The 13,891-nt window shown below is 41.8% G+C and overlaps 1 protein-coding gene across 1 annotated transcript in view; it reads right to left on the bottom strand.

Annotated features, from left to right (window-relative positions):
- KIF1B (kinesin family member 1B) overlaps positions 1 to 13,891 on the bottom strand; it is a gene marked incomplete in the record, with an annotated part of 2,363,676 nt that overhangs the window by 1,904,175 nt on the left and 445,610 nt on the right. Inside the window, 1 exon segment of the mRNA XM_044063146.1 lies at positions 10,087 to 10,198. Coding sequence (XP_043919081.1) covers positions 10,087 to 10,198 — 112 coding nt within the window.

Below are 13,891 nucleotides of genomic sequence, written 5' to 3'. Positions count from 1 at the left end.
CTACAATGATGACAGATCCAATGCCCTGGGATGCAACAAACCATAATATTTCCATACTTTGGAAAGTAGTACTAGAACTATAAACTGGCACTGAACAATGCAAACACAACAAATATTTATAAAACACTTAAAGCCAAGTTAAGGCATAAATAATATTTTGGACAAGCAACTTCTGGATAAATAACATCATTAAGCATTTGTTGTGAAAAGACAAACTGCAGACAACAGACTTCTCAACTGAGCTAGGTATAGACAAGTAAGCCACTGCAGAGATTCTTAGCCCGTTTTCTCCTTTCCATCAGTGTGAAATTATTCAATTTAAATTCTGATGGGGGGGGGGGTCTGTATAGAATTCTACGCTGCCTACCTGGCTCTATGGCACAGATATTTTAAGCCTTAAGAACCACCCAATCCAAAGTAGCAGAAAAGTACAGTTTTGTACCTACCATAAATGTAGATGTCCGATAGGCATGCATCTGCAGTCCTTACAAATGGGTTGTCCTGTCGTCAGGCAGCCCTTCGGTCGGCCGGATTCCAAAGTCTGGGTCCGGCCTCGGCTGATGTCGCACTTCACCCGACGTCATAGCTGCAGTTCTTCGGGTATAAAGGGATCAGCCGACGCCATCTTCCTCAGTGTTTCTTGCCCCAGATGCCAGGTGCCCTCTAGGAAGGCTAAATTTGGATAATTGCAAAAGTTTCCAAATAAGAGAGAGCAAAAATAAAAATAAACCTGTATATACATATAAACAAACAAATACACCATAATAGATTCCCCCAGCTAGCTAGAAGATGGGTAAATACCCTAGGAGTACCTCAGAGGGGAAGGAGGGAGGGTAATCCTGACTGCAGATACATGCCTATCGGACATCTACATTTATGGTAGGTACAAAACTGTACTACGTCCTTCAAGGATGCATTTGCAGTCCTTACAAATGGGTACAATACCATAGCCAAACTGGGGGAGGAGGAGTAATAAGATTATGGTGTTGTTAAGATCCCTTGCAAAACAGCAGTGGCAAAACCTGCTCGGGATCTGGAGTATAAGGGTAAATTATAATGCTTGGCAAATGTATGCACGGAGCTCCAAGTAGCAGCCTCTAAAATGTCTTTGGTAGCCACTCCTCGTAAAAAAGCTGTGGTAGTGGCTGTAGCCCTTGTAGAGTGAGGTCTGATGTTTTCTGGAGTTTTCTTCCCATGGTAGGAGTAACAAAATCTAATGCAATTTCCTATCCACTTAGAGATTGTCTGTTTTGAAATTGCTTTTCCTTCCATTCCTGTTGCATATGCTACCAGTAGCTGGTCAGTTTTCTATTGCTCTTGGTCCTGTCCAGGTAGTAACGTAATTGTCTATGTACATCCAAGGTATGCAACAGTCTTTCTCCCTGTTCTGTGGGTTGGGGAAGAATGTAGGCAGGTGGATAGCCTGGTTTAAAGATACTCTGGAGACCACCTTTGGCATAAAAGTAGGATTAGTTCTCATGGACACTCTATCTTGATGGAAGATCAGGAAGGGCTGTACTGCCATTAATGCCTGTAGTTCAGAAACCCTTCTTGCTGAAGTGATTGCAAGCAGGAAAGCAGTTTTCCATGATAAGTACTGTAATTCTGCTGTTGCTGCTGGCTCGAAAGGAGGGAGTGTCAACTTTTCTAGCACAAAGTTCAAGTCCCATGCTGGCAATGGTGGCTTCCTAGGTGGTTTTACATTTTTAATTCCTCTCAGAAACTGCCTAAGCAGAGGGTGTGAGAAGACTGGAGGGTCCAAGTTATATTCTGCTGAAATAGCTGATGCATGAATCTTAATCGAAGAATAGGACAGGCCATTGTGGAATAGCTCTGCCAAGTATTCCAGGATGTTAGCTATGTTTACCAGTGACACATTTTCTCCTTTTGCAGTACTCCAAATGAGATATCTTTTCCATTTTGCTGAATAATTTTTTTCTTGTTGAGGGCCTGCGAGCCTCCAAGATAATGTCTTTAACCCTCTGAGATAAATTTGGGTTATTTGGTCTTATGCAATGTTCCAGGCAGCCAGCTGGAGTGTTTTCAGGTTTGGATGCAGGGTTTTGAAGTTGTTCTGCGTTAACAGTAAGGGAACTAGGGGCAGAGGCCATATTTGTTCCAGAGACATACTCCTCAGTAATGGGTACCAATGTTGCCTTGGTCAGTCTGGAGCTATCAGGATGATCCTTGGACGGTTTTCTTTGATCTTCAATAGCACCTTGTGCATCAAAGGAAGAGGTGGGAATGCATATGCTGTCAGGTTTTTCCAACTGAAAGATAGGGAGTCCACTTTCCAAGCAAGTGGGTGGTACGTCCTCGTGCAGAATGTTTTCAGTTGGTGATTGTGTGGGGATGCAAATAAGTCTATTTCTGGTAGTCCCCATTTCCCTGTAATGGCTTTGAAGATGTCCGGATGCAGCATCCATTTGTGGGCATCCGTGGTAGTTCTGCTTAGGATGTCTGCTAGTATATTTTCTTTTCCTGGCACAAAAATTGCTTGTAACTGAATGTTGAAGCTCAGGGCCACATTCCAGAGGTCCATTGCCATCCGGCATAGAGGGTATGAATGTGTGCCTCCCTGTTTGTTGATGTACCACATAACTGTGGTGTTGTCCGTCCTTATCAACAGTTGACCCTGTCGAAGAAATGGTCTGAATGTCTGAATTGCCAGTTTTACTGCCAGCATTTCCTTCTGATTTATGTGTAGGTGCAGCTGGTCTTGAGTCCATAAGCCTTGTATGCACTTGTCCAGCGTGTGTGCCCCCCAACCGAGGTCTGAGGCGTCCGTTGTGATGGTCTGGCTTGGTTGAGTGCTGTGGAAGGGCAGTCCTTTGTTTGATTGACAGGCCTGAGCCCACCATTGGAATTTTTGCTTCAGGCATGGAATTATTGGAATTTGGGTTTCTAGGCTGTGCTTGTGCTGAGACCTTAAATTCCTTAGGTACCACTGTAACTTTCTCATATGTAGTCTGGCATGTGGAATCAATATTATGCAGGATGTCATGTAACCCAGGGCTTGCAGGACTTTTCTTGCTGTTAGCTGGTTCTGCTTTGTTAATGCCATGAAGTAGAGAGGGAGTTGCTCCTGTTTTTCTACTGTTAGGAATGCCATTTGTTTTGATGTGTCCAGCTCTGCACCCAAGAAGGTTATACTTTGGGATGGTATCAGCCTTGACTTTTTTATATTGACTGTGTATCCCAGGGCTTGCAGTAGATGAATGACCCTTTTCAAGTCTTTTGTTAATTTGTTTTTGTTGTCCGCTTGCAACAGGCAGTCGTCCAGGTAAGGGTAGATTTGAATTCCCTGAAGCCTGCAATGAGCAATTACTGATGCCAGGCATTTCGTGAATACTCTGGGCGCAGTAGATAAACCAAAGGGCAATGCTGAGAATTGATAATGCTCTGATCCTGCAAGAAATCTGAGGTATCTTCTGCAATTTGGTCGTATGGGGACGTGCAGGTATGCCTCCTTGAGATCTAGAGTTACCAGCCAAGACTCCTTGCCCAGCATGGGAAGAAGTTGCTGTAGGGTCAGCATTTTGAATTTTGGAACAATGAGGTATGTGTTTAAAGCGGACAGGTCGAGAATAGGTCTCCATTGGTTTTCTTTTCTTGGTACCAGGAAGAGTCTGGAGTAAAATCCTTGTCCTTGTTCCATAGATGGTACCTTTTCTACAGCTCTCATCCTTAGTAAGTGAGCTATTTGTTTTAGAGCTTCTGTCTTCTGATTTGGAGGTAGGTTTGGCGTTCCTCTCTTCCTTGGTAGAGTATGGAAGTGAAACCTGTAACCTTGGTCTATTGTCTGTAAAATCCATTTGTCTCCTGTGATGTAATGCCAGTTTACTGAAAATAAGGCTAGCTTCCCGCCTAAGGGTGTTTGTAGTTGTTCCCTGGTAGGCGGTGCCAGAGCCAAGTCACTGTGATTGTCCTGTGGAAGTGGTGGTGGCTGGATCTGTGGCTGTACCTCGCTGGTTGCTAGCCTGCCACTGACGTCCCCTGTAGGCACCTCTGGATTGACCCCTGCCTCTTGAGCGCCTATTCCTGTCTCTCTGAGCTCTGGAGGTGTCTGGAAAGGACCAATTCTTGGAAGGCCAGTTCCTGCTAAACCTTGGAGGCTGGACCTGCAAGAAATCCTTGACTGTCTGGACAGATTTTGCTTTATCTTCCACCTTCTTCAGCACCTGCTGTGCAGGGGAGCCAAACAGATTGAGCTTATCCATGGGAGCATCTAGGAGCTTTGATTTAACATGGTCTGGTAAGGACTGCTCTTTTAACCATGCATGTCTTCTGATCACTGTACCAGTCATGGCTGATCTAAAGGAAGCCTCCAGTGCATCATAGCCGCATTTTAAAGAATGATTACTGACCTGCTGAATGTTATGTACCATTTCCTGAACAGACTTTTTGTCTAATGGTTCATCCGAGGACCGTTTTTTAGTTAACTGGTCTAACATAAATTCCTGATACTGAATCATGTGGAAATGACAGTTCAAGGCCCTAGCTGAAAGAGTAGCAGAAGTATAAACTTTTTTACCCCATCTCTCTAAGGCCCTAGATTCCCTTTCAGAGGGGAGGGGGTTTTTGGCAGAGGTAGCTGCTACGGCCTTGGGTCCCTGGGAGATAGTTTCGGGATCTGCAAAAGGGGCCTTATACAAATGATAATGAGTGTCCGGAACCCTGTAGTACCTATCGGGCTTAGCAGGGGCTGGAGGAAGAGAATCAGGAGCAGTACAAACATTATTAAATGCATCATCCACAACAGTAAGTACTGGAGGAATGGCTAAAGGCCTATGCTGTGGCAAATGCAAAAAGGTTCTAAGCCTTTTCCTAGAGTCTGAAAAATCCTGGCCCTGCCATTGAAATTGTTCCCTCATAGCATGCAAGGTTTCCCCAAAGGAAAATTCCTCAGGCGGAGAGGCAGAAGGAATGGACTCTTCAGCATCAGAGTCTTCATAAGGAGAAAAAGGGCCCTCTGGAGGGTTAGAATTATCTGATTCATCAGAGGAGTCATCTGAAGAAACTGGCTCAGGGGGCTCTACCCAAGGCCTCTTCTCTGGAGGTGGGTGAGAGGCCCTGTCTGGGTGTGGTTGGGATCCCCGGATCAAAGAAATGAGATCCTCTGCTAGACTAAGCATTTGTGAACTAGAGCTAGGCCTGTGAGAGGGGGCCTTAGCAGGCACAGTTTTGGCAGATTTTGCTGCTTTAGCCCTGGCAAAGGCCTTAATAGACATGGATGCAGGTGGCCTAGCAGCTCCACGTGCAGGGGTAGAAATATCCAAAGGGATAGTATCAGATAAATCCTGAGAACCTGCAAGAGCGGGTGGGATTTCAGTAGCAGATTCAACCATGCTGGATGAGGCCTCGGTAGGAGGTAAGCTTTCGGCCGAAGGAAGAACCGTGGACTCTGTTTCGGCCGAAACCGCGGACCGCGAGTGTCGGTCCTTTTCCTTGCATTTTTTAGAAATTTGCGTAGTCGGAGGATCCGACGGCATAATATGAGCAAATGCGGAGCCGAAAAACTCCTCAGCAAATTCCGACCGATGTCTAAGCGTCCGTCGGTTGAAAGAAGCACAGGCTAGACAAGCTGCTACATCGTGGTCTGGGCCTAAACAAGGCAAACAGTAAGAGTGGAAATCTTTATGAGGTATTTGTTTCCCACAAGTTAAACAGTTATTCACTTTTTCTGACATCGGCTGAGGCAAGAAAGAGTCCCCAACGGGGTACTTAGCTTTTTAGAAGTCTTCGGTAGTAGTAATCTCTGGTTCTGACCGACCGGCACTTGCGAACAGCTTCTGCTTCGGGCGCCACGCGGCAAGAAAGACTGAGGAAGATGGCGTCGGCTGATCCCTTTATACCCGAAGAACTGCAGCTATGACGTCGGGTGAAGTGCGACATCAGCCGAGGCCGGACCCAGACTTTTGAATCCGGCCGACCGAAGGGCTGCCTGATGACAGGACAACCCATTTGTAAGGACTGCAGATGCATCCTTGAAGGACATCAGCCAAGTGGTGGGGAAAGGAATGGGTGGTTTTCACCTGTTTGCCTATTCTGAGGGATGGGGAGGTGGTTCCAGCTGACTGATCACCACCTTGCAACAGGTGACTTACACAGCAAAGACCACAGCCAGCACTAAAGGATGTGAATCTGCACCTGATGATAGCCCTCATGTGCAGATAGAAGGCACAGAATGTCCCTGCAGTGGTATGGGTGCTCACAACAGCCACCTGAGAGAAGATTTAGGACCTTACTAGAAAATACCCACCTGAAAGAATAATGATGGCTTCCTTGTGGGCTCATGGACATAGCAGGGGAGTGGCAAGCCACTGAGAGAACTTTTAGCACTTAATGGGATATCCAATGGTGATCAGTTCTTTTCTGTGAGATCTCGATTTGCCAGTCAGGACACTCAGATTTAGGACTGGACAACCAACTTAGTAGGAAGCAGGTTGCAAGACTGTCTGGTAGTCTACAGCTGGCCAAAGTAAAGTGGTCTTCATGTCTGCCTGGAAGGTGATTTCCTCCAATTAACACTTACTCGACTTGATCACATTATTGCTGACGGGAAATAAATGGACATAACTCACTGGGGGAAGGCTGACAGTTGGCAGGTAAGAAAGCAAAAAGCATACACAAAAATTATTTTACATTACCTGGCAACCCTACTAGTGACAGATGATGGGACTGTGGTAGGTAGGCAACAAACTGACACAGATATATACAGTGACGCATATAAGAGAAATAGCACACTTTTTTCTCAGATTAACATTATGTTGGGTGATGGAAGCAGAGGAAATACAACAAATGGGACACAGATGTCAGAGCCTTCAGTGTAATTGTCTTATGGGATTTCTGCCAAACCTCTACCCTATAAGGAACAAATGAGGCTGTAAGTAACAGAAAGACTTCTGGACTTCAATTCAGTAAAGAACCCTCCAAAACACCTTTGACAAGAGACACAGGCCCACAGATTGCAGGCAAAGGAGAAAAAAACTCATACAAGATCTGATAAATTGTTAAGATTATTTACTTGGTTCACCTTCACAAGATCGAATTACTGAAAGCGCAAAACTCATAAGATCGAGTTCAAAATATCGAGTTTCAGTAACTCGAAATTGTGAACAGGAAGTGTAAAAAATCAGATTAAGGGTTTTACTTAACTTTTTGTATAGGGCTGGGTCCCCCTGTACTGTTCCTTCCTTAATGTGCAGGTTTCATGACCGCACTTCAGCGGAGGAATGGAAAGTGTCCAGTTGTGCGCTTATGCATATAGCGCGTAATGGTACATTTCCATCTCCTTTGCTGTAGTGCGATCTCGGAGTTGGTATACTTAAGTGTGGGGGGGGGGGCGCAGCCCCCTGCAAAAACATTAGAAAAAGTGTTTTTTTCTTTACTTTTGTGCCCTTCACAATCTCGAGTAAATGAATACTCGAGATTTTGGGCTCGGGCTTATGCGTTTCGAATATTCATATATTCGATCTTGTGAAGGGGAACCATATACATATATATAAACAATACCAAACTTCTGTAAATTCACAGATGCTGTTGTGTAAGCTGACTGCAAAAATAACCTCTGCAGTGGAAAAACATCCACGTTCACTGGAAATAAGATGTCAGAATACCTGCTCTGGTAGAATCTTTAGTTGAATCTAGAAGAGAAACTGCTGTTACAAAAGGGACAATTAGTAGGGCATATAAAATATTGCAAAATAACTATAAAAATCGATCAGAGAACGTTAGAAAAGAATGTGAAGAGAGATTAGATGAACACTTTACAAGGAAGCAATGGGAATGCAAGTGGCATTCCCCAGGGCTCAGTCTTAGGACCTCTCCTGTTCGGCATATACTTCTAAGAGATACAGGCAAGCACAGGAGGACTATGGCTGACCAGGTTCTCAGACGACTGCAAACTAGGGGCTATAATTGACTCTCCGGCTGACACAAACATCCTCCAAAAGGGTCTCACTGAGACGGATACCTGGTGTCAAAATCATGGCCTCAAGCTAAATGCCAAAAAGTGCATAGTCATCCCCTTTGGAAAAAACAAAATACCCACAAACTACCACATAGGTGGTAGTCCCCTAAATACGGAAGACGTAATAAGGGATCTGAGGACCCAAGTAGATAGTAATCTCTCCTTTGATAATCACATTGCCAAAGTGGTTAGAAAATCCTTCTACGTGGCCCACCTAATCACAAAAGGGTTCACATCCAGATCAAGAGGTCATTGTGCCCCTCTACTCATCACTCATCAGACCCATCATAGAGTACAACGCCCCATTTGGGATGTACCTTATAAGACACCTGCAACAGCTGGAAGGACCACATAAGTACCTCACCAAGAGGATCATTGGCCTCAAACAGATGCTCTATGCAGCTCGACTGAAGAAACTCCAGCTGTACTCGGTTGCATACCCCCTACTCAGAGGTGATCTCTGCCTGACATACAAGGCCATGTCCAACCCAGAATTGGACATGCTCCACCTAAAGAAAACCTTATCCCCTCGAGCCACACGCTCTAGGGATCTAAACCTCACCACAACAATAAATAGGACATGCTGGAGGGATAGATTCCTGTCCCAGAGACTTCCCATGCTTTGGAACAATATTCCAATCTACATTAGGCAGAGCTCCTCCCTAACAATCTTCAAACGAAACCCTGACGAGTGGATGGGAAACAGAAAGTTTACCCTGGGGATCACTTCAGTGGCTCTGCTGGACAGAGGCACAGGGAACTAATCTAAGGGGGTGGCGAAAGCCAACACATTCTGGCTAGGCGTATAAATGCCTTCGGGCAGACAGCCTAGTACCTACCTATGAACCTATGAATACATACGTATGGCTCACAAGTATGCAGCAAAGTCCAGAAGGTTTAGGATCTTTGCTTGGAAGTGTTTGCATATGCATTTTATACCCCAAGCAGACTCCTAATCATTTTTCCTCAGGGAGATGGCAAATGTTGGAACTATGGTGAAGAAAGAGGTAATTGGGAACATATGTTTTAGGAGTGTAATGAGTTGGCAGGTTTTAAAAATTCTCTCCACAGTACTCTATCAGAAATACTGTGTAAGCAAATGGGTGTAACTAAGGAAATTATTTTTTGAGCTGGGATACAGGATCTGAATTTCCTAGACATAGTAAGACATTGTTAAATTTAATTCTGGTGGCTGCCAAAAAAAAAAACAATTACTAGAAAATGGAAATCAAAGTCTAAACCAACTGTAACTGAAGTAATGAATACTGTAATATGAAAAAAAGTATTGGAAGTGAGATCTTTAGAAAAGGGAAGGAGAAAGTTACACAGAAGTAAATGGAAACTGTAGGAACAATACATGCAGAATAATGCTCTGGAGGAGGAAAGAGGTTTAAGGAAAGGCAGGAACTGAGCAATTTACATAATGCTGGACCGAGGACCATTACAAAGAAAAAGAACATGCGACTGTATAATGTATGTAACTGGAAACATGCTAATACTTCTAGATTCTTTTATATTAATGTAGGTTTGTCTCAGTCTTTAGTGATAATTTAATGAAGTTAAAAAATAAGGTATCAGAATAAGTGGCATAACAGCGTTCTAAAAATTGCCTGTTAGTCATACAATACAGCACTGCTCACACACAAAGAGCTGTAATAAGTAACTATAACAAAAAGGAAAACGTTAAATACAGCACATGAAGAACTACACATTCACTGCACACTTACAGTACAAGAAAAGAGGCAATTAATGAAATGAGTCACTTTATTATAAATCATTGCTGTTGAAACATTATTTTTTACTCCATTTTGTCTGTATATACTTTAGGCTATACCCAAGTCATAACCATCCTTCTACAGTTAAAATGCACAGCAGTCAGTCTAAAGAAGGCATCAGACAAGTTTTCTCAAGATATGTTGAAGCTGCAATGGAATTATTCCATATATCATTCTTCAAAAACAAAAAGTTAAAAAAAATCTCAGTGTACTAGCTTAGAGAGAAAACCCTTATTAACAGAACACAGCAGGAAGAGTGCACTAATGCTGATTGCCACAAATACCTAATAGGAAGTGGCTTCATTCTGGCTTAAATATACAAAAGTTTGATCCTCCTACCTTTTCTGTGGAGAGATCCGTTTCAGCATCATGTTTCTTCTGTGTAAAAACGATTGTGAATACTGCATGAGATCTACTGCTGGTCTCATTCATGTTGGTAGCTGCCACCGTTCTGCAATGCAATAATAAACTTTCTTAACTTCATGAGACCTCCTCTTTGTGACAAACCAAAAATTTGTTAGTGGTTGGTAAACAGAGCTAGGGAAGCCAGGTATGGAAACACAGTAGGGTTATTTAGAAGGCAGCAGAAGTTGTAAAAGGGGACAAAGAGCTGAATATCCACTGGGCTAGCTTTCCTGAGAAAGCCCAAATCATAGTGAGGCACATGGGTGAAAAAGGGGGTGCACAATCTGCAGGGCGAGGTGCAGACACTTGCACACATCTTTGACCATGCCTTTCATGGTAGTAAAGTAAAATGTAGGAATGTAACCCTCTGTACAAACTAGTGCCGAAAACCAAGAACTACTGCATGCGGTTCTGAAGACGTTCATGTCATATAAGGCAGAAGGGTGATCTCTATCAGGCCATGTGTCTCTGGCCTTGGCATACATTTGTAAGCTAGAGCAAAGTACCACCAAACAAAAGCACTATTATTGTTTTTTAAATGCTGCCTCCAGTTCTGTCAAGTACTTTAAGTATGTTTCCCTGTTTCCATTCCCCTACTAAGAGAACCTTAAAGATATACAAAGCAGGCAGTTGTCTGGAACAAAAATGTAACATTTCAGTAGGGAACATGTCAGTGTCAGTGGAGCAACAGGTAGCTTTGGTGTAGATGGTTGTGGGTTCCATTCCCACACCAGGTAGATGAATTGCTTACATTGCAAAGTAGCATGGGGGGTGCTGTACTCCTGAGTGCATCAACCTTTGGATGAGACATTAAACTGTGGCTCCAGCTGCCTCAATTGGTGGTAACTTAGATGTGGAAACTTTTACATACACCTATCAAAAAGAGTAGGGGTCCTTTACTTGCATTCTAAAAACAGGCGACCAAGAAACGACTGCTGAAGACTGATTTATTAAAAATAAAACCAAGCAACACAAAGTACTCTTGCATTCTACTTACAACTTACTTGCATAAATACTACACATTTACATAGTTTCATAATTTTTTACAATCACAACAGAGAAAAAAAAGTGTTTATGAGATCCCCGCTCTTTCTTCCACAACCATCTTATTCTTTTTACAACTGCTGGAAAAACCCATTTCTCATAAATATACTCTCATTGAGTCTTTCTTTCCACATAATCTAAATTGTTGTGTCTTTCGGCTTTTACCGGTTAGGGGTCGTCACAGCAGAACTCCAGTCCGCTAATGATTGGCAGTAGATCTTTACATGCAGAGTTGCCAGCTCTGATGCACAACCTTCAACGAAGGTACTTTCCAAATAATCTAAGAAACATAAAAAATTCTATTTATTTTCATCTTATTCTTTTTTTTAATACCCATCCATATTAATTTTTTTTTTTTGGAAATAGAAAAACAATCTTTACACAATTTTCTTACATGTCAAACAACACATTCAGCAGTTTCTTCTTCCCTACAATACAAACCCTTTAGTTTCTCTTTTTACTATGACATATTACTTTTAACAGGAAATTTATTAATTTATTTACACTTAATCTCTATAAAAAATCCTGACATTCCATCCAGTTTCAACACCATTTATTTACTTCTTTAATAGCTTTTAGTTTTTTTTCTGCAAATATTCTCACAGATTAATATGAAATTATTGATCCGCTATATTTTTATATCTCATCAATCATTACTTTCCATGTTTTCTTCTAGATAGTTTTGTATTTCATCATCATAATGTTCCTTTCTCTCTCTTTTGTTAGATGCAATTTCTTCCCACATGTCCTTACATTTACAATTAAATATTTTCACACCAATAACAATTCTCTGTATAAATTCAAATATGCTCCAAATATTATTGGATTTATTAAACCTAAACCATCTTCTATACTTATGTAGAGTACTCCTCTTAACTGGCTTTAATCTAGAACTCTCTCTCTCTCTCCTCTTAAATGGCTTTAATCTAGAACTCTCTTTCTCTCTCTCTCTCTCTATATATATATATATATATATATATATATATATATATATTTGGAATCATTAAAAACTGTTTACTAAATATGCCATTTTACTTAATATACCATTTTACTTAATATACAATTGACCAAATTTGCTTTCTTTTTATATGACAACTTATGTTTTTGATAAAAAGTATATATAAAAGAATTATGTTTATTATCAGATTTTCCCACTGTTTTTTTCTTTATTTCTTGATTAATAAATTCTATTCCTAACACCATAATTTCACTTAAAGTAAATTGTATACCTAACCATTTTATTTTTACTTCCTAATCCCTGACGTTTTTCTTTAAGATTCATCCCTATTTATTTTAATAATTATGCTAAATATTTAATTACCTTTTCCATCCAAAGTAAATTCTTTGTTACATACATATCATCTGCAATTGTCATTATTTGAATTTCTACACACTTGTTAATTTTTACCCTTTATTTCACTAGGACTTTCATAATTAAAACAAACAATACTACACATTAGACATCCTTGTCTGGTTCTGTTACTCATTTCTATTTCTTTACTTAACCATCCATTAAAAAGAAGTTATGTCTTATCATAACATTCCATCGGTGTTGTTCATCTTCTTTCATTCATCATTGATGGGTTTGGAACAGAGTTGGCCTTATTACAAAGCTCGAGCCAGCCAAAAAAAGTCTTGAGCCAAGTCTCTACCCAGAATGCCCCTCTCCCTGTTACCTCAGATCGAGTTTGCTATAGAAAAGGAAGTAAAGCAGAGGCCACTTCTGCGCAAATACCCTAGGGCACCACTTAGACCCAAAGTATCCTCCAGGGGCCTTTGGAGGGGGAAGGAGGGTGGGAAGTGATGAATGAAAGAAGATGAACAAAACAGATGGAACGTTATGTTAATACATAACTTCTTTATCTGATGTTGTTAATCTTCTTTCCATTCATTACTGATGTGACAAAATCCCAAGCTACCTTGAGATCCATGGGTGGCCATTATGGCAGAACATTCCTGAGTACCACTGAGCCAAAGGCAGCTCTCCCTCTGGAGACCAAGTCCAATTTGTAATGATTGATAAAGGTATGAGGCTTAGCCCAAGTAGCTGCTGCGCAGATGTCACCCATGGAAGCCCTGGAATGGAATGCTACAGATGTTGCCATACATCTAGTGGAGTGAGCTTTAACTTTTGGCATAGGTTCATTACTGAGGGAATAGATGAAACGTATGCATTCCCTTAGCCATCTTGACAAAGTAACCTTGGAAACAGCCTCACCCATTTTGGTCACAGAAAAGGAGATGAAAAGCTGTTCAGATTTACGGATAGGTCTGGTCCTGTCTAGATAAAATCTCAATTGTCTATGTACATCTAAGAAGGCAATACTCTCCTCTATTGGCAAAATTTGGAAACAACTTGTAGATCAATGGTATGGTTAATGGAGAATTCAGAAACAACTTTGGGAAGAAAAGATGGATTCCTCCGAAGTGATGTTCTGTCTTTATACACAATGGCTGCAGCTCTGTGTCTCTACTGGCAGAGGTAATGGCTACCAATTACAAGGATTTCCAAGACAAAAACTTTAGGTCACACTTCGCAGCAGGTTCAAAGTGCTTTTGGGTCAAAGACTGAAGGACTAGAGTGAGGTTCCATGGTTTCACGGGCTGTCTGACAGGAGGCCTGATATGAGAGGTCCCCTTGAGAAAAGCCTTGCAAAGACGCAAAGAGATGAGGGGTGCCATCTATACCATTGTG

This window comes from Protopterus annectens, chromosome 2.part1 (genome assembly GCF_019279795.1).
Source record: "Protopterus annectens isolate FY-2018-M chromosome 2.part1, PAN1.0, whole genome shotgun sequence".
Lineage (NCBI taxonomy): Eukaryota > Metazoa > Chordata > Ceratodontiformes > Protopteridae > Protopterus > Protopterus annectens.
The sequence above is the reverse complement of the archived record's forward strand: the minus strand, read 5'-3'. Positions and strand labels throughout refer to the sequence as shown.